At 45.5% G+C, this 21,803-nt stretch overlaps 1 protein-coding gene across 2 annotated transcripts in view; it reads right to left on the bottom strand.

Moving 5' to 3' along the window:
• Window positions 1-21,803, bottom strand: part of CCDC30 (coiled-coil domain containing 30) — a 110,921-nt gene continuing 89,118 nt past the window's right edge. For both annotated transcript variants that reach the window (XM_073656795.1, XM_073656796.1), the window contains 10 exons: window positions 17,794-17,970; window positions 16,165-16,374; window positions 15,767-15,924; window positions 15,236-15,401; window positions 14,186-14,307; window positions 12,943-13,084; window positions 11,628-11,764; window positions 10,582-10,696; window positions 10,167-10,228; window positions 1-478 (listed from right to left, as the gene is read on the bottom strand). In XM_073656795.1, the coding sequence (XP_073512896.1) occupies window positions 268-478; window positions 10,167-10,228; window positions 10,582-10,696; window positions 11,628-11,764; window positions 12,943-13,084; window positions 14,186-14,307; window positions 15,236-15,401; window positions 15,767-15,924; window positions 16,165-16,374; window positions 17,794-17,970 (1,500 nt within the window). In that variant the 3' untranslated portion in view covers window positions 1-267. The remainder of the gene's footprint in view (window positions 479-10,166; window positions 10,229-10,581; window positions 10,697-11,627; window positions 11,765-12,942; window positions 13,085-14,185; window positions 14,308-15,235; window positions 15,402-15,766; window positions 15,925-16,164; window positions 16,375-17,793; window positions 17,971-21,803) is intronic.

Here is a 21,803-nt window from a genome sequence, read left to right as displayed (position 1 = left end):
TTTAAAAAAAACAACAACTTTTTATTAAACTAATATAAAAATACAAACATGTGCGGCCTTGTTGGGTCACGGCTGTTCTCATGCCTGTGCAACGTCACTGTACAGGTAGCAGCATGAGGATTAATACTCTGAAGGGAAAGGCACCTAAATCCATCACAATAATGTCCACCAGGTGCAAAATCGCTATGTCTGCCGTCACTATAGAGGGTGAATCATCGGTCAGTATAGAGCTAAAAATCCGAAGCAATGGTTGCCCGATTTTTATTGTCATACATTGTCAGTGCGCGACTCTGGAGTCATCGATGGTTGAAGGGAAGTGATGAGGACACCAGGGGAAGCCACATTGAGATATCCAACTTCCAGAGTGTCTGAGTGTGATAGCGACAGAGTCATTGGGATTTCTGGGGATTGTTCAAGCTCTGAAGCGTCCATTACTTTTGACATCACAGGGGAAGTGGACGCTTCAATTTCCGTGGAACTGTAAAGAAAATCTGAAACATTAGACAAATCTAATGGCGGCGCTCAAGGATGATACAGATGGTGTTATATAGGCCCTCTATACTAGTCGTGTATATGATGCTTGTTACAGCACTGCCTGGATTATCGAGCTATCATGGTTGGGATTATGGCTTGTTGCGAATAGCTGCCCTGGTCTATGGCCAATAATCTCACATGCTATCAAACAGCACAACTCATAATTCCTAAACGAGCAATGTACTGCAGAATCCTTGTGTTTGTGATCCATGACCAGTGGCGTACCGCCAATGGCGGCAGACCGCGTGCCCATTATGTGGCCCGTGAGTCGGGGAGGAGGGGGGTGCCTGATACCAGAGTCGACGTTGGGCCCCTCCGCCCGGCATCACAATTTCAACTTTATTGGCATCCTGAATGTCGATACAGTTGAAAGCAATATAAAGGAAATTATGGAAATTAAGTTCCATAAAGAATTCATGAAATGCAATCCTCAAAGTGTAAAGTTTCGGTCATTCAACCACGACCTTCATGAGACTATAATACAAGAAACATATCATAGAAATTATAAAGGGAAAGGGAATACAATAAAACAAAATAAAAAATTAAGACAGTACATAATATACAATGATAAGCAGGGTATTGCATGAACTCTTCTCAACAGTATATGGAGGATAATGCAAAAGATTACAGATTACATACTCATCATAATATAGAAACAATTTCATACTCATTTTAATATAGACAGTTGGGTAAGTATTACGTAGCGATCAAGCCTCATCATAATGACAAAAATAAGAGTATAGAGCTTAAATGGTCCAAAAAGGGACTAGAAAAAAATGGAAAAAAATAGGAAAAAAAATTGACCCAAGTAAAAAGAAAAAAAGGAAAAGAAACTGCCTTTAAAATTGGCAAAGTGTCATGTAGTGTCTGCACCTTTGATGAAAGGTATACGCTATATATATATGCTATATAAGCTATGTATGTTCCAAAAGGGTAGAGAGTCTAATATAGTGGAATAGAGTGGAGGACAAAGCGCCTCAATAGGATATTATGTATAGGGGGCCACATTTGGAAAAAAGTGTGCACTGTGTGTTTGTAGGATAGTGCACAAAAAGACAGTCACCGTGCAGAGTGCACTGAGGACCTGCTGGTGAAGCTTACCAGATTGCTGGTGGAGCAGGACGGCAGGAAGAAATAGCGCTATGGAGCTAAGGCATATAATGCCATGTGAAATGCGCTATATGATGTGTGGGGAACAGAGTTTAAATAGCCCACCAGAGAGGCGTGGCCATATGGCGTGGGCTGCTAACAGAGTTTCTAATTGAAGGATCACGGGGTGGGAGGTATGCGGCCGAACCCCGCCCCACCCTGTAATCCTCCAATTAGACACTCTGGCGTTTAAGGACATTCCTGTTGACAGGTTCCCTTTAACACGTTGTCCTAATAAAATAACCTTTTTCATCTCCTTTTACAGAAAGTCATCTTCTTCCATCAGCGTAGCCTAATCTCAAAAGTGTTTTTTATTCCTTTGTTGGACATTTACCTGGAGACTATCCCCAGCCACAAGAAAGCAGCAGGTGGATCGTTTAACAGGGGCACCCCCCATCCTCTAGGTAAGCAATAACTTTACCATCTTTTTCTCCCTCCTTAACCCCTTAAGCCCCGAGGGTGGTTTGCACGTTAATGACCAGGCCAATTTTTACAATTCTGACCACTGTCACTTTATGAGGTAATTACTCTGGAACGCTTCAACGGATCCCCCTGATTCTGAGAATGTTTTTTCGTGACATATTGTACTTCATGATTGTGGAAAAATTTCTTCGATATCACTTGCGTTTATTTGTGAAAAAAACGGAAATTTGGCAAAAATTTTGAAAATTTTGCAATTTTCAAAATTTGAATTTTTATGCCCTTAAATCAGAGAGATATGTCACACAAAAGAGTTAATTAATAACATTTCCCACATGTCTACTTTACATCAGCACAATTTTGGAACCAAAATTTTTTTTTGTTAGGGAGCTATAAGGGTTAAAAGTTGACAAGCGATTTCTCATTTTTCCAACAAAATTTACAAAACCATTTTTTTAGGGACCACATCACATTTGAAGTCACTTTGAGAGGTCTTTATGACAGAAAATACCCAAAAGTGACGCCATTCTAAAAACTGCACCCCTCAAGGTGCTCAAAACCACATTCAAAAACTTTATTAACCCTTCAGGTGCTTCACGGGAATTTTTTGAATGTGGAAGAAAAAAATGAACATTTAACTTTTTTCACAAAAATATTACTTTAGACCCAATTTTTTTTATTTTCACAGGGGTAACAAAAAAAAATGGACCCCAAAATTTGTTGTGCAATTTCCCCTGGGCACACAGATACCCAATATTTGGGGAAAAAACACTGTTTGGGCGCACGGAAGGGCTCGGAAGGGAAGGAGCGCCATTTGACTTTTTGATTGTAAAATTTGCTTGAATAATTAGCGGACGCCAAGTTGTGTTTGGAGAGCCCCTGTGTGCCCAAACATTGGAGCTCCCCCACAAGTGACCCCATTTTGGAAACTAGACCCCCCAAGGCACCTATCTAGATGCATAGTGAGCACTTGGAACCCCCAGGTGCTTCACAAATTAATTCGTAAAAATGAAAAAGTGTTTTTTTTTTTCACTTTTTCATTTTTACGAATCAATTTGTGAAGCACCTAGGGGTTCCAAGTGCTCACTATGCATCTAGATAGGTGCCTTGGGGGGTCTAGTTTCCAAAATGGGGTCACTTGTGGGGGAGCTCCAATGTTTGGGCACACAGGGACTCTCCAAATGCAACATGGTATCCGCTAACAAATTGAATGGAAAATCGGCTCAAATTGTTAGCGGACACCATGTTGCGTTTGGAGAGCCCCTGTGTGCCCAAACATTGGAGCTCCCCCACAAGTGACCCCATTTTGGAAACTAGACCCCCCAAGGCACCTATCTAGATGCATAGTGAGCACTTGGAACCCCCAGGTGCTTCACAAATTGATTCGTAAAAATGAAAAAGTGAAAAAAAAAACACTTTCATTTTTATGAATCAATTTGTGAAGCACCTGGGGGTTCCAAGTGCTCACTATGCATCTAGATAGGTGCCTTGGGGGCTCTAGTTTCCAAAATGGGGTCACTTGTGGGGGAGCTCCAATGTTTGGGCACACAGGGACTCTCCAAATGCAACATGATATCCGCTAACAAATTGTCGGCTCACATTGTTAGCGGACACCATGTTGCGTTTGGAAAGCCCCTGTGTGCCCAAACATTGGAGCTCCCCCACAAGTGACCCCATTTTGGAAACTAGACCCCCCAAGGCACCTATCTAGATGCATAGTGAGCACTTGGAACCCCCAGGTGCTTCACAAATTGATTCGTAAAAATGAAAAAGTGAAAAAAAAAACACTTTTTCATTTTTATGAATCAATTTGTGAAGCACCTGGGGGTTCCAAGTGCTCACTATGCATATAGATAGGTGCCTTGGGGGGGTCTAGTTTCCAAAATGGGGTCACTTGTGGGGGAGCTCCAATGTTTGGGCACACAGGGACTCTCCAAATGCAACATGATATCCGCTAACAAATTGTCGGCTCACATTGTTAGCGGACACCATGTTGCGTTTGGAAAGCCCCTGTGTGCCCAAACATTGGAGCTCCCCCACAAGTGACCCCATTTTGGAAACTAGACCCCCCAAGGCACCTATCTAGATGCATAGTGAGCACTTGGAACCCCCAGGTGCTTCACAAATTGATTCGTATAAATGAAAAAGTGAAAAATAAAACACTTTTTCATTTTTATGAATCAATTTGTGAAGCACCTGGGGGTTCCAAGTGCTCACTATGCATCTAGATAGGTGCCTTGGGGGGTCTAGTTTCCAAAATGGGGTCACTTGTGGGGGAGCTCTAATGTTTGGGCACACAGGGACTCTCCAAATGCAACATGGTATCCGCTAACAAATTGAATGGAAAATCGTCTCAAATTGTTAGCGGACACCATGTTGCGTTTGGAGAGCCCCTGTGTGCCCAAACATTGGAGCTCCCCCACAAGTGACCCCATTTTGGAAACTAGACCCCCCAAGGCACCTATCTAGATGCATAGTGAGCACTTGGAACCCCCAGGTGCTTCACAAATTGATTCATAAAAATTAAAAAGTGAAAAAAAAAACACTTTTTCATTTTTATGAATCAATTTGTGAAGCACCTGGGGGTTCCAAGTGCTCACTATGCATCTAGATAGGTGCCTTGGGGGCTCTAGTTTCCAAAATGGGGTCACTTGTGGGGGAGCTCCAATGTTTGGGCACACAGGGACTCTCCAAATGCAACATGATATCCGCTAACAAATTGTCGGCTCACATTGTTAGCGGACACCATGTTGCGTTTGGAAAGCCCCTGTGTGCCCAAACATTGGAGCTCCCCCACAAGTGACCCCATTTTGGAAACTAGACCCCCCAAGGCACCTATCTAGATGCATAGTGAGCACTTGGAACCCCCAGGTGCTTCACAAATTGATTCGTAAAAATGAAAAAGTGAAAAAAAAAACACTTTTTCATTTTTATGAATCAATTTGTGAAGCACCTGGGGGTTCCAAGTGCTCACTATGCATATAGATAGGTGCCTTGGGGGGGTCTAGTTTCCAAAATGGGGTCACTTGTGGGGGAGCTCCAATGTTTGGGCACACAGGGACTCTCCAAATGCAACATGATATCCGCTAACAAATTGTCGGCTCACATTGTTAGCGGACACCATGTTGCGTTTGGAAAGCCCCTGTGTGCCCAAACATTGGAGCTCCCCCACAAGTGACCCCATTTTGGAAACTAGACCCCCCAAGGCACCTATCTAGATGCATAGTGAGCACTTGGAACCCCCAGGTGCTTCACAAATTGATTCGTATAAATGAAAAAGTGAAAAATAAAACACTTTTTCATTTTTATGAATCAATTTGTGAAGCACCTGGGGGTTCCAAGTGCTCACTATGCATCTAGATAGGTGCCTTGGGGGGTCTAGTTTCCAAAATGGGGTCACTTGTGGGGGAGCTCTAATGTTTGGGCACACAGGGACTCTCCAAATGCAACATGGTATCCGCTAACAAATTGAATGGAAAATCGTCTCAAATTGTTAGCGGACACCATGTTGCGTTTGGAGAGCCCCTGTGTGCCCAAACATTGGAGCTCCCCCACAAGTGACCCCATTTTGGAAACTAGACCCCCCAAGGCACCTATCTAGATGCATAGTGAGCACTTGGAACCCCCAGGTGCTTCACAAATTGATTCGTAAAAATTAAAAAGTGAAAAAAAAAACACTTTTTCATTTTTATGAATCAATTTGTGAAGCACCTGGGGTTCCAAGTGCTCATTATGCATCTAGATAGGTGCCTTGGGGGTCTAGTTTCCAAAATGGGGTCACTTGTGGGGGAGCTCCAATGTTTGGGCACACAGGGACTCTTCAAATGCAACATGGTGTCCGCTAACAAATTGTCGGCTCAAATATTATTATAATATTATCGACTTCAAAATGCCCTTCAGTAGGGTTATCAATAAGGGAACAACAAAAACATTAAACTTTAGGAGGGCGAAGTTTGATTAGCTGATAGAAAACCTTCAACTTATTGACTGGGACAAAGTACTTAATCAATGGAATACGAATAGTAAATGGGAAACCTTCAAAAGAATTCTGAATACTCAGTGCGAGAGGTATATACCGTATGGGAATAAAAGGGCCAGAAATAAGAGGAAACCAATATGGTTGAACAAGAACGTAAAAGGGGCGTTAAATAGCAAAAAAGAGGCATTCAAGAGATTAAAACAGGAAAACAGTAAGGAGGCACTAATGTGTTACAAGGAAAAAACGAGAACCTGTAAAAAACAAATAAAATTAGTGAAGGAGGAAACAGAGAAACGTATTGCTAGGGAAAGTAGATCAAATCCCAAACTGTTCTTTACGTATATAAATAGTAAAAGGATTAAATCGGATAATATTGGACCGATAAAAAGTGAGGAAGGCAAAATCATAGAGAAAGATGAGGATAAAGTTAATCTATTAAATAATTTTTTTTCGACAACTTTCACAAAGGAAATAGAACTAACAGGAGAAATGAGAAGTGACAAGCTTAATCCTCCACTAAGTATGACTAATCTAACCCAAGTTGAGGTACAGAAACGCCTCAGTAACATTAAAATAAACAAATCACCAGGACCTGATGGCATACACCCACGGGTACTAAGGGAACTAAGTAATGTGATAGACAGACCGTTATATCTTATATTTAAGGACTCTGTTGAGACTGGGTCTGTACCACTTGATTGGCGACAGGCGAATGTAGTGCCAATATTCAAAAAGGGAGTGAAAAGTGACGCCGGAAACTATCGGCCGGTGAGTCTGACGTCCGTTGTGGGCAAAATTTTTGAAAGCTTCATTAAAGAGGCAATTACGGAGCATCTTGATGCTAATAATCTTTTAATCCCGAACCAACATGGATTCATGAGGAATCGCTCCTGCCAAACAAACCTGATTGACTTCTACGAGGAGGTTAGCTCTCGATTAGTTCAGGGGGAACCAGTGGATGTCGTGTATCTCGACTTCTCAAAAGCGTTCGATAGCGTGCCACATAATAGGTTGGTATACAAAATGAGAATGATGGGGCTGGGGGAAAATGTCTGCAAGTGGGTAGCTAACTGGCTAAAGGATAGAAGGCAGAGGGTGGTTATAAATGGAATATTCTCAGATTGGGTAAGCGTCACTAGTGGGGTACCACAGGGGTCTGTACTAGGCCCAATGTTATTTAATATCTTTATTAACGACATAGTCAACGGGATAAATAGTAAAATATCAATATTTGCAGATGACACATAGTTATGTAAAACAATTAATACAAAAGAGGACAGTGCAGACCTACAGAGGGATTTGGATAAGCTGGGTAGGTGGAGCATTAAATGGCAAATGAGGTTTAACGAGGAGAAATGTAAGTTCATACATATGGGAAGGAAAAATGGAAGTCACCAGTACTCACTGAATGGGAAATCATTGGGGAATTCAGAGATGGAGAAGGACTTGGGCATCTTGATTGATAGCAAACTAAATTGGAGTGCCCAAAGTCAGGCCGCTGCTGTAAGGGCAAACAGGGTAATGGGATGTATCAGAAGAGGTATAGCTGCAAAGGATGAGAACATTGTTCTTCCACTGTACAAAGCACTGGTCAGACCACACTTGGAATACTGTGCTCAGTTATGGGCCCCAATATATAGAAAGGATATAAATGAGCTTGAAAAGGTACAAAGGAGGGCAACAAAATTAATAAAGGGAATGGAGGGACTGCAATACCCAGAGAGGTTGGCAAAACTAGGACTATTCAGCCTGGAAAAGAGAAGGTTGAGGGGGGACATAATAAATGTGTACAAATATGTTAGGGGACAGTATAGAGATCTTGCCCGGGATTTGTTCAAAAGGAGGAATATTACGGTAACAAGAGGCCATTCACTAAGACTGCAAGAGAAAAGGTTTCAGCACCAGCATAGGAAGGGGTTCTTTACGGTAAGAGCAGTGAGAATATGGAATTCACTGAGTGAGGAGACGGTAATGTCAGATTCACTACACCAGTTCAAGCGGGGACTGGATGCATTTCTAGATACCAGGCAGATTTCAGCATATACTTAAAAATAAAATAAAATAGTAGGTTGATACAGGGATTTATTCTGACTGCTGGTTTCAGAGTCGGGAGGGAATTTTTCCTCAGGTGAAGATTGGCTAAATCATTTGGGGTTTTTGCCCTCCTCTGGATCAACTTTAGCAATTACAGAACTAACAGGTCGAACTTGATGGACGCAAGTCTTTATTCGGCTTTACAAACTATGTTACTATGTTACTATGTTACCCACGATACTCAATGCATACCAGAGCACCCGATGCAAACTCAAGTAGCGAGCACTTGCGCTCAACACTAGTCGCCATATCGTCATCTTTTTTTCTTACTTTTGAAAAAAATCCCAACCCCATCACAACCCTAACCCCAACCCTAACCCCAACCCCAGCCCTAACCCTAGCACAACCCTAACCATAGCACAACCCTAACCCTAGCACAACCCTATCCCTAGCACAACCCTAGCCCCAAACCCAGCCCTAACCCTAGCCCAATCCTAACCCAAGAGTTTATTTTTGACGCCGTTCCTTGTGCGGTATAAATGATTAGACGACTTTATTCTTCGGGTCGGTGTGATTACAGCAATACCAGAATCATATGGGGTTTTTATGACTGACAGCTGTCACACACTAAAAGACGCATTTTTTGTAAAATCTAGTTTTTGCATCGCCATATTTTGAGAGCTATAATTTTTCCAGATTTTGGCAGACAGTCATGTGACAACTTGTTTTTTGCGGGATGACTTGACGTTGTTATTGGTGCCATTTTCAGGCACGTGACATTTTTTGATCGCTTTCTATTCCGATTTTTGGGAGGCAGAATAAACAAAAACCAACAATTCAGGAATTGTTTTTTTTGTTTTTTTTTATTCTGTTCCGCGTGTGGTAAAATTGATAAGGTAGCTTTATTCTTCGGATCAGTACGTTTACAGTGGTACCACATTTATATCGTTTTTCTATGTTTTGCACTTTTACATAATAAAAGCAATTTTATAGAAAAAAATATTTTCTAGCATCGCTTTATTCTGAGAGCTATAACTTTTTTATTTTTCGGACGAGGGAGCTGTATGGCGGCTTGTTTTTTGCGGGACGAGATGACGTTTTCAGCGGTACCATTTTTATTTATATTTGTCTTTTTGATCGCGTGTTATTCCATTTTTTGTTTGGCGGTATGGTGATAAAGCATTGTTTTTTGCTTCGTTTTTTTTTTTTTTTTTTACCGTGTTCACTGAAGGGGTTAACTAGTGGGACAGTTTTATAGGTCAGGTTGTTCCGGACGCGGCGATACCAAATATGTGTACTTTTATTGTTTTTTGGGGTTTTTTTTTGTAATAATATTTATTGATGGGTACATTATATTTTTATTTTTGGTGGATTATTTTTTAAATTTATTTTTTAGATTTTTGCAATTTTTTATTTTATTTTTTTTTCACTTTCTGGAAGCTTATATAGTTTATTACTTTGTCCCACTCTGGGACTTTCACTTTTTTTTCTCTGATCGCCTGCATGGCACAGGAATGCAGCACCATCCCTGTGCCATGCAGGCTGTCAGCGCCGGACAGGGAGAAGATTGTTTGGAGATGCACTGCGTATGTCCAAACAATCTTCCTGCTGTCTGGTAACCCGGATGTTGTCATGACGACATCGGGTCGTCATGGCAACACCCGGGAAGCCTTTGCAGACAGCGCTGGAAGCCGGAAGAGGAGGTGAGTATCTGCGATCACCTTCCCCTTGCCCCCGCAATGCTGCGATCGACTTCGATCGCAGCATCGCGGGGGTTAATGTGCTGGGAGCAGTGCAGGACCGCTCCCTGCACATAGTATCGGTGTCAGCTGTGACAATCAGCTGACACCCGGCGGCGATCGCGCCCGCACAGCCTGTGTGCGCGCGCGATCGCCATGACGTACTAATACGGGTCTGGCTCTTAAGTCCCAGGGCACTGACGCGTATTAGTACGTCAGATGTTGTTAAGGGGTTAAATAGGGTCACCTTATTGTGTGCGCTTTCCCCACAGCCCGGTCTACTGTAAATGACAGTAGTGTTTTATTCTTACCTGTGATTTAATATCGCATCAGGTCTTAGCAGATAGTCAGGTGACATTACCTTTGTAATATCCTAAGACAGAAGAAAAGAAAAAGTAATATATTATAAAACCCTAAAAGGCTTCATTGGAAATCGAAAACTTATTTGAAAATGGTGATACCCCACTTGACCCCCAGTATAAATCACTGCCCTCACACCCTCTATCTACTCTATGGATGTCTGTAATGTTCAAACATCCACATGTTGCTGTCATAAACCCCAATATCTCACTTTTCTCCAAGGGTCTTGAAAGCAGAAGTATACAGTAGTGGGCCGTCCTATAGTTGTCTCTGTGATATGTGCAGACCCCAATAACCAAGAAGGAGGTGACTATTGGGTTTCCTTGCACTGCTGAGTGTCCTTATGCGTCATACGGTCTTACTCACCACAAGGTTGAACGTTTGCAGTTTCTTTAATACTCGTTCCAGTGATGCCACTTGGTTGTACAGTTGGAGCAGACTTTCCTGCAGTTGTCTGTTCTCTTCATCTAGGAGATCTGCCCTGTAATACAGACAAATATATTTTATGTATGAACAGTCTTTACAGCAAAAAAATACCTTTCCAATCGTTTCTTAAGAACAACCGGCCATTAGCGTAACTTTCGTTGTACTGAGTACTTTTGGAGAGAGTTAGAAGGAAGGCGTTACCGTGATCCATTTTTATCAGTGCAACAAATAGAATATAGGCGCGTGTTACCCGTCAGAACCGGTGACAGATCTATCCAGGCGTGACCGTCTGTCACGGGGATACAGCAACAGAGAGGAACCAGAAGATTGTGCCATCTGGTTACACGAACCCCTGCACTGATTAGAACTGCTTCACCATCCTATTAAACAGTGCAGGTTTCCTTGCTGTTATGGCAAGGGTTAATCAGTTCAGTTGATCTTCTGGAGCTCTCCATCCTGAATTGTCTCAGCTGTTCTGTGTTGGTCACTCCCCTCTGGAATGTATGCTCCCCACTGGCACTTGGCGGTTGCCAGTGATAGTTCTACTTTCTGATTTGGTGGTAAAGGAGAAAGTTCAGTGTTTGGAGTTGGCGGTTGGGAGTTTTTCAGGACATTGTGTGGAGCCGGTCTGCGTTTTATCCTAATCCTCTCATATTTGGTTTCTCCTTCCTATACCTCCTCTGTTTCCCACTCTGTTGTTTTGTGAGTGTATTTGTATGATTGTAGCTTTCTTTTATCCCTGTCTGTTTACCCTGTCTGTCTGCTTAGTGTTTTCCGATGTACTTCAGCCCCTCCCTGGGTGGGGGAGGGATCAGAAAAGGGTTAAGTTAGGAGGAGAGATAGGTAAAAGAACCCGGCATCTCCACCTTCAGGAGTAATCCGGGGGACAAGGATAGACTAGGGAGACCCTAGTTCAAAGGATCGAGTAGGTGCCCACAGTCCCTTGTCACTAGGGGACAACGTCCTTATGTGACATTGATCTGTACCTGTTCTGTACTGACAGCAGTTTCCACTTGTGATTTCTGTCTGACGCTTCATATTCTGTGATCTTCTGAAGCAAATGTCTCTTCTCCTCATGTAGATTCTCATTGTCGGCTGTGATCCTACTGATCCATTGCTGTTCCTATTGGAAGAAAATGGTTAGAATTTAGATGCAGAGTTGGCATGGGCTTGTTGTTCTTTTGTTTGCTAATGCTGCAGTATCTGTAAGAGGGGAAGGCTTTAACAAGTTCATACAACCATATAGAAATATAGTGGTGCTGGACCTCCTGTGTAAAAAGCTCATAGTATTGGTGTCACCATCCAGAAATGTGTGCTATATGGCTGTTGTAGTGACCCTAAGACTGATTCGGGGACAGCGCTCATCTCAGCGCCTTCATTTTAGCAATCAGAAGGGATCTTTGGGCAGCACGGTGGCTCAGTGATTAGCACTGCAGGTCTTGCAGTGCTGGGGTCCTGGGTTCAAATCCCACCAAGAACAACATCTGCAAGGAGTTTGTATGTTCTCCCCATGTTTGAGTCGGTTTCCTCCCACACTCCAAAGACATACTAATAAGGAATGAAGATTGTGAGCCCCAATGTGGACAGTGCCGATAATGTCTGTAAAATTGTCTGAATTGTAAAGTGCTGCAGAATATGTTGGCGCTATATGAATAAAAAGATTATTATTATCTTTAAACTTAAACACTCTCTGATCAAAACCTCTGACCTGTGACCTGTCACCTGTTACTATGATGCAAAAAGTTTTATATCAGGATCTTTGCACTTTAACATTTGCCAACACAGCAACCCAGACAATCTGATTTGCTCTGAAGGCACATGTTAAAGTGCAAAGATCTTGGTATAAAACCTTTCACATCATAGTGACAGGTCAGAAGTTTTGATCAGTGCGTGTTCGGATTTAAACTCCCCTGTGATTGCTAAAACGAAGGAGCTGAGATGAGCGCTAGGCTCCTAACGCCTTAATTGGTTCTCCTCTAAGAGCTGAGTGAGCGGTGTATAGACTCCGCACCCTCTATGCTCTCTGAGGATCGGCTCGATTATTATGGGGCACAACTCTCAGCCAAGTGACTGGGCTTTTGTGTTAGCGATTAGTGGGGGTCTCAGCACCAACAAAAAACTATTACCACATCACGTCAAAAGTTTTGTAGAACTATAGGTACCCTTGACCTGAAACACGACAAATTTGACCCCTCCAGCCAGTGTCCTTTGCACTGTCCAGGTCTCATCCGGCAGACATCTTCTGTACAGTGTAATACAATGTGATTAAGAAAAAGTTCAGTATGTTGGAGGCCTTATTACCTTCTCCGCCTGGCTCCGGCTGAAGACCAGCTCCATCTCCAGCTGCTTAATGCTCAGGTCCCTCTGGTTTGTTTCACATAAGTGAGTCTCCTTTGCTTGGCCAAGTTTGGCCTTATATCGAAGCTGCCGTTCATTATATTTCCTGGTAATAATACAAAGGTTATAGCTTTTATGTCAATTTAATACAGAGGGTCTAAAGCTCCGGTGATAATGTCGCCACAGTCGTACAACATAAGGCCAGTTTCACACGTCCGCCTATCTCCGGTACCGGAAAAACCGGTACCGGAGATATCAGTGTCCTGTGTGTCACATGTGTGGGAACCATGTGAAGCCTATGTGCCTCATCAGGATCACACGGACGGTGCCTGGGAATCAGCGCTAACTGTTAGCGCTGTTCCCAAGCGCCGGCTGCTGAACGCTGCCCTCATCAAGGTTCCCTGCTTGCGCTTCCATCAGCACCAACAGGGACATTGATGAGGGTAGTAGTGTCTGCTCCCTCAGTGTCCCCACCTGTAAAAATAAGAATAAAATAATAAAATCCATGTACTCACCTGTCCTAGGTGTCCCCCACTGCGCTCAGGGGCGGTGCCCTGTCACTCACTGAGCGCAGCTCCGGAGCCGCTCATTCTTCCCGGCTCCTCTGCAGCAGCGGTCGCATGGATTACAGCGGGGGACATCTCCGGACAGGTGAGTACATGGATTTTATTATTTTATTCTTATTTTTACAGGTGGGGACACTACGGGAGCAGACACTACTACCCTCATCATTATCCCTGCTGGTGCTGATCACAGTGCCGGCAGGGAATCATGATGAGGGCAGCGTTCAGCACTCGGCGCTTGGGAACAGCACTAACTGTACACTGATTCCCAGGCACCGGTACGTGTCACACGGATTACATCCGTGTGGTACGTTTTGTGGACCGTGAATCCGCAAAAAAACTGACTTGTCTCCGTGTAGAGCACATGGACACACGGTCCGTGAAAACACACTGAGATGTGGGTCTGCGTATGTCAGTGTCTCCTGTACATGTGGAAACTGTCACCACTCCTACCGGAGACACTGACGTGTGAAAGAGGCCTAACAGTTGTAGGAGTTTGGTATTTCTTCTATAGACATCTATGACACAGAGAGACATAGTGGAGAAACAGCAGAGCTGCAAGGAGCGAGGATTGCTGCAGAACGCAAGCACTTTTCACCGGAGAGAAGGGTCCGTGGCTCTCGCCAAATTACCTGCCATCTTACCTGATATAGTCATCCAGCTGTTTGGATAGTTTATTATATTCCTTGTGTAGCTGCTCCTTTTCTTCTTGTACTTGTGACAATTCCTCCAAAAGCTTCTGATTAGTTTTCTCCAAGTGCGTCCGCTAAAAAAACAGGACAGAAGTGTGTGACACAAAATCGATGTTTGTGAGGCATAAAGTAATGTCACTTTTTCTACATTCATGCGTCCGTCTTCTCTCATCCGCGTCCTGTCCGTTTTTAAAACCCATACCCTGATCCTGGTTAATCAGCTGCAGCCATGAAGTCACACTGACGACGCTGCACCCAATCACTAAGCTCAGAGGAAATGCCATCTACATTGGCTGAGCTCAGTGATAGTCTGCAGCGCTGTCAAAGTCACGTCGATCAACAAACACCAGGGCTATGGTGGAGACACAGCGCTGGACTCGGGTACGTAGAAAGCTCAGTTTCTTATTTTATACAACACTGAGCCTAAGTCCTAAAACTAGAGGACAAACTCTTTAAAGGAACCATTGACACATCCATGTGTCCATACCGCTACCAGTGCATGTCCGATGCTCATCAGATTTGACCACTCAAGCCTACAAGAGTCCATCAAAACGGTCTGAAAAATGGAATACCACTGTTTTATATCAGGTAACCATCCATTCTTCACTGATTTATAACCATCCATTTGTAACTATGTCCGAGTGTCCACCTCCAGTAGGCGTATAAGCCCGAAAATGATGCACGACAGAGCACACGTTCACTCTGCCGACAACATTATGGTCTATGGCCCCGTCAGTGCATACATCTGAATCCCGTTTTGCGCGGGGTTTTGGACTTAAGTCCAAGTAGAGACAAGGAATGGGTGCCTGAATGCAATGTGAAAGCACCTTAAGACCCCACACAGGTTGGAATTTTCGTATTTGGTAAGATAAGTGGTGCCAGAGGTGTCTCATCTCATGCGAAAATCGGCCAATTGCGAATAAAGTATATTTTTGTTATGATTTTCTATGTTGTTCGTGTATGTTTCCGCCCATTGCAGGCTGCAGTAATACAAAGACTGACCTCGACAGCAGTGGACATTTTCTCATCATCCATATGTTGTCGTAAGGATTCCAGCTGATTGATCTTCAGTTGGAGGCTACGATTATTCTGGGCGAGTGAAGTTTCTTTGTCATGAAGGGCTTTAATTTCTACCTGCAATTCCTCCAAATTCTGGTCCAACATTTTCCTAAACAGAAAAGAGCAGCAGTTGTAATAAAGTAAGATCTGTCATTGTCCGGAAGCGCAGACCCGCTTGTCCTAAAATGAGCTTCCACGACATTATGTATATACAGATGATGAAGTCCACCATTACTAGATAAGAAATTTGAGTGGAATCGAATTCTACTGGATTCTTGCAAAAATCCACATTCACAAAAATTTTGTTAATTATGCTCTGGGGTCTGCAGAGACCTCATATCTTAATAAGGGACACTAAATTTGTGATGAATAATCCGATAATTGAATTTCCCGAGAAACACCATAGCGGCACGGAGCTGCTGCTGCTAAGCATGCATGACCGCTGCGTGTGAACACCGCCTTATAGTGTGTTACCTTTTCAGCTGTTCATCTTGTAGTTGCACCTTTGCTTTGGCTTCACTGTCTCTTGTTTTTTTCAGTTCTTCCTCGAGGTGGCGCCGTTCAGCATTCTGGGCCTCTAGTAGTAATACCTGGTGCTGAGAGGCTCGAAGTTGCTGCTCTACTTCCAATACCTATGAAATGTGAAACAGAAATGGAAAGTAACCAAAGAGAAATGCAGAAAATGCAGGACAGGGGCGATAATGATCGTCCAATGAATAGAGGGTGAAAAGTTCCCTTTATTGGTAAGACGTTCCGGCTACTTGTATCATCATCATTAGGTAAAGGACCAAAAAGAATAAGCTAATCAACTATGTATAGAGGATTGCAGCCATGAAGACCCATCGATTCTGCAGATCTATAATCCGTCTTACCATCCGTTCAGCCTCCATAGCTCGGTACTTCTCGTGTTCCAGCTTTTCCTGCCAGCTGCTCAGCGCTTTAGCAGTTTGGTTCCTCTTAAGCAATTCCAGCTCCATCTCCTTCATGACGTGTTGTCGCTGCTCAAGATCAACTTCAAGACCGGTGCAAGCTGCAGTCATGGAGGAAAGCTTCTGTTTAACCTGGCCGACCTCAGCAGTAAGCTAAGGGTGGGCGGAAAAGAAATGTTAGGGGATGGCATTAGCAACAGAAGTCAGAGAAGGGTAGCAATGTCTGCTGGCTGCCTAGAGGATCAATTGGGACATGCTAATGCCCCCAATAATTCATCTTTTAGGGCATCACACATGTCGTCGCCACATAATGTGGGACGTTCTGAGACGTTGTGCCTGTTCCAAATATGTGCACGGAAGAGCTACGACGGATACTTTTGAGCATCAGGGAAGGTCTGACTTTATTACATCATCGGTCACTTATATAGGTTGTTAATAGTCGTACATGGTAACAATATAATTGGCTCTGCTTATCTCTGCACATGTGTTGGCTTTAGCATACATACATCTCATTGGCTAAAGGTAATTCTGTCTACATCCATCTTTTGGATTTTAGGAATCTCTCTACCTTCTAGTGTTTCTGGCTTATCTCTAAGTCTCTAGACAAAGACATTCCTAAGGGACCCCTTAACTAAAAACACACATACTGGCTCAAACTCCATTTCAGAAAGAAAGGAGTTACACATATAAAAATCAAAATGGAGTCAGGATAGATAAAGAATAAATCCTGCTCTCACAATACACATCCAATATGGAGACACCGGCCACCCTAAGAGCACAGGACAGTCCTTCATACAGTTCAGGAAGGTCCCATGTGCAATATACCCATATGTCTGTGCACACTGGATGACGCAAAAATACAATACTTAATTTCATGCGCCCTACAAATGGCACTTGCCTACCATTATGAGAGGATACATGATCCTAAGGATGAGCTGTTATACACTCCTTAATTTTTAGGGGTATGGATCAGCCTTAAGTGTACATGATCCATGTAATCCCACAGTCCCTGTAAGACCACGTTCACACGTTCAGTATTTGATCAGTATTTTACATCAGTAACCAGGAGTGGGTGATAAATACAGAAGTGGTGACGTGTTTCTATTACACTTTTCCTCTGATTGTTCCTCTCCTGGTTTTGTCTTACAAATACTGATGTAAAATACTGACCAAATACTGATATTGTGAACGTGGCCTAAATGTGGGGTACCAGAGATGGTAACCCAATATCCAAAGACAATTTCTACCAGTGTCTTTGGACATTGTATAGCGCTGTTATTAGATGACTTTCTGTTTGGAGCGATTCTTTCATTACTGTATGTTGCTATTTCTTGAGCCCTGTTTGGTGCCATCTCCTTTGTGCGGCACTGCTACTTGTACAGTATGGCAATGTACTGTACATTATTTTTGCACTGTAGTATTATTTTGTTACAGTATATCACGGTTATCTGTGCATTCATCACTCTGCACTTATAATTTGTATAGCCGTGCACCATGTGGCAAGCACAAATAGAAGATACCAGATGGGGCATCATTCAATATGGCTGGCACTGTTTGGTGTTACATTTTTACCTTTGTGTTCTCCTTCTGAAGAAGGATATGTTGCTTCTTGATATCCAGGTTCTTGTCCCTTTCATATCTCAGCTCTTTCTCGGCCGAGCTGCACACATTTTGTACTCTGTGGAAGTCTTGCCGCAGTTGCCGGATTTCCTCATATTGCTGCTGAATCAGAGAATCCCCTGTTAGAGGCTGAAAAACATAAAGAACCAATGTGACCATAATAAAGGAATGATCTGGAGGCATCTAGTGCTCTGCTTGTCTTCACCATTGTAGTGCCGGCGTCCCTGCCCTCTGCTAGGCAGGGACGCTGTTCCCCTCACCGCTCTGCTCCGTGCCCGGCGTCCCTCTCCCGCTCTGCTGGCAGCGCGCGCTCCTTCCCGGCCACTGTGCTTAGGGCGCGCGCGCCCTCCCTCCCTCTTAAAGGGGCCGCGCGCGCCGTCCTAAGGAGTCCCCGGCCAATGGCCGGAGGACTTTACCATATATAAGGCACCTCCTCCAAAATGGAGGTGCCCGAGCAATGTTGTTGCACCGTTCTACTCTGCTTCAGCCCTCAGGTCCCGTTGCCAGTTACCTGCCAGTTACCTGCCAGATTCCTGCCAGCTTGCTGTCCTAATCCTGCCTGCTTTCCTGTTACCTGCCTGCCTGCCTGAGGTCCGACGGTCTGCCTTACAACTCCGGTCAGTCTGTCTAAGGACCAACTTGCCCGCTCACCTGGGAGCGCACATCAGCTACCTGCCTGCTTGCCTGAGGTCCGACGGTCTGCCTTACAACTCCGGTCAGTCTGTCTATGGACCAGCTTGCCCGCTCACCTGGGAGCGCTTCTCCGCTACCTGCCTGCTTGCCTGCCTGGAGGCTCCGCTGTCACGTGCTGTGACCACCAGCTATTTCAGACTCTTGCCCGCTCACCTGGGAGCGCTTCTCCGCTACCTGCCTGCTTGCCAGCCCGGAGGCTCCGCTGTCACGTGCTGTGACCACCAGCTATTCCAGACTCTTGCCCGCTCACCTGGGAGCGCTTCTCCGCTACCTGCCTGCTTGCCTACCTGGAGGCTCCGCCGTCACGTGCTGTGACCACCTGCTATTCCAGAGACTCTCGCTTGCTCACCTGGGAGCACACATCCTCCATCTGCCTTGCTAGCCTACCTGGAGGTTCAGCCATCACAGGTCGTACCTACCCTTTACCTAGAGACTGCCCCGGTCACTTGCCGTGACCTCCAGCCCGTTCTTCCAGAGACTGCCCTGATCACTTGCCGTGACCTCCTGCCCGTACACCCAGAGACTGTCCCGGTCACCTGCTGTGACTGCCTGCCTGGTCGCCACCCGCTCCCTTACAAGGACCGCTCCCTTGTATAGTAGCCTAGAGGTTCCGCCTCCCAGACCCGTTACAGTTTGCTCGGGCCATGGAACCCGGTGGCACCCAAGCTCCCTCGCTCTCGGACCTGTGTCATGAACTGTCCCGTCAAAGGTCCCAACAGGAGTCCATCCTGGGTCACCTGCGGAATGTCAATACTCGCCTGGACACTCTGACTGTTCCACCAACAACCTCCGCCAGTGCCATGTCTCGCAATCCGGCAGCTCCGCTGTCCACTAACACCATGATATCCTACCCCGGACCTCGGCTTTCTGCACCTCCTCGCTTCGGAGGCGACTCAGCCCAGGCTCGGGGCTTCATAAATCAGTGCACCCTGCACTTTGAACTATTGTCCCACCAGTTTAACTCCGACCGAGCCAAAATTGCATTCATCATGTCCCATCTCACCGGGGAGGCCCTGGCCTGGCTAAATCCTCTATGGGAGAGAGGAGACCCCCTGGTGTCCAACTTGCCTGCTTTTCTCACGGCTTTCCGGAAAGTCTTCGACGAACCCGGACGGAAGACCTCATCCGCATCATCGTTGCTACGCCTCCGTCAGGAAAGTCTCACCGTGGGCCAATATGCCATACGGTTCCGTACCCTTGCCTCGGAGCTGGCCTGGGATAACGACGCTCTGATTTCCGTCTTCTGGGAAGGTCTGTCCGGCCGTATTAAAGATGAACTTGCCGGTCGGGACATTCCTACCACTCTCGATGACTTAATAACTCTTGCCACCCGGATTGACCTACGGTTCCAGGAGCGTGCCAGAGAGGTCACCCGTGAGAGGAGGTTACCACGTCTAGCTCCTACTTTTCAGAAACCCGTCACTCCTTCTGTCTCTAACCAGGTACACCCTCCTGAGCCTATGCAGGTCGACCAGACCAAGATGGTCAAGACCCGTCAGGACTTACGCCGTGCCGAGGGGACCTGCTTCTACTGTGGCAGTAAGGAGCACCGGATCCGTGCCTGCCCGGAGAGGTCGGGAAACGCCTGTGTCTAGGTTCGCTCAGAGAGGTCCACCTAGACAAGAATAAATCCTCTCCATCCCTGCTGTTGTCAGTTTCAATCGTCTACGGGGAGAACCGTTATTTCGAACTAGCCCAACTGGACTCTGGAGCAGCCGGGAATCTTATTTCACAGTCCCTGGTAGAGAAATACCGCATCCCCACCAAACCTCTGGCTGTACCCTTGTCTGTTGCTGCCGTGGATGGGGGGCTCTTACCACGCCCCATCCAACTCATCACCGAATCCATTACTCTGCAGGTGGGAATGCTGCATTCTGAAAGTATCTCCTTCCATGTTCTGCCTGGACTCTCTCACGCCCTCTTGCTAGGCCTACCTTGGCTCCAGAAACATGCACCCGTTCTTGACTGGCAGACCGGAGAAGTCCTTCGCTGGGGACAGGGCTGCCATAAGACCTGTCTGGTTCCCGTTCATCCCGTCCGTCCTTCTCCTACCCCAGCTAATCTACCTGGACTTCCGATTCCTTATTGGTCTTATGCTGATGTCTTTAATAAAAAGGAGGCAGAGACACTACCCCCTCATAGACCATACGACTGCCCTATCGACCTGTTACCTGGTACTTCTCCTCCCCGTGGGCGTATTTATCCATTATCCGCTGCTGAGACCCGGTCGATGTCCGAATATATTGAGGAGAATCTGGCCAGGGGATTCATCCGGAAATCTACCTCCCCGGCGGGAGCAGGCTTCTTTTTCGTCAAAAAGAAGGACGGCTCTCTCCGTCCCTGTATAGACTATAGAGGCCTTAACCAGATCACGGTGAAGAATAAGTACCCCCTTTCGCTCATTCCGGAGTTATTTGATCGTCTGAGGGGGGCTAGAATCTTCATCAAACTGGACCTCCGTGGGGCGTACAACCTCATTCGTATCCGTCAGGGGGATGAATGGAAGACGGCATTCAACACTCGGGACGGCCACTATGAATATCTGGTAATGCCCTTTGGCCTCTGTAACGCTCCTGCCGTCTTTCAAGAGTTGGTCAATGACATCTTCCGGGACCTTCTCTACTCCTGCGTAGTGGTGTACCTGGACGACATCTTGGTCTTCTCTCCGGATCTCCAGACTCACCGGAGGGATGTTCGTCAGGTCCTGCTCAGGCTCAGGCAGAACCATCTCTACGCTAAATATGAGAAGTGCCTCTTTGAGCAGACCTCGCTTCCGTTTCTGGGCTACATTATCTCTCAGACCGGCCTACAAATGGATCCTGAGAAACTGTCTGCCATCGAGAAATGGCCCCGACCAGAGGGGTTGAAGGCTATTCAACGGTTCCTGGGCTTCGCCAACTATTACCGCCTCTTCATCCCGCACTTCTCTTCCCGGACTGCCCCAATTTCCGCGCTCACCCGTAAGGGTACTAATCCCAAAGAGTGGCCGCCCGAAGCAGAGGAGGCCTTTCTTTCCCTAAAACAGGCCTTCTCTTCCGCCCCGGTGCTGCATCGCCCGGACGGCAACAAGCAGTTCTTCCTGGAAGTTGACGCCTCCTCCTCTGGAGCCGGAGCGGTACTTACTCAAAAATCATCTTCCGGGAGAATGGTAACTTGTGGCTTCTTCTCCAAACTCTTCTCCTCTTCTGAGCGCAACTATTCCATAGGAGACCGAGAGTTATTGGCCATCAAGCTGGCGTTGGAGGAGTGGCGTTACCTACTCGAGGGGG

The sequence above is a fragment of the Phyllobates terribilis genome, unplaced genomic scaffold, assembly GCF_046119375.1.
Source record: "Phyllobates terribilis strain yellow unplaced genomic scaffold, ASM4611937v1 Scaffold_12__6_contigs__length_324123572, whole genome shotgun sequence".
NCBI lineage: Eukaryota > Metazoa > Chordata > Amphibia > Anura > Dendrobatidae > Phyllobates > Phyllobates terribilis.
This window is presented reverse-complemented; position numbering and strand designations above follow the sequence as displayed.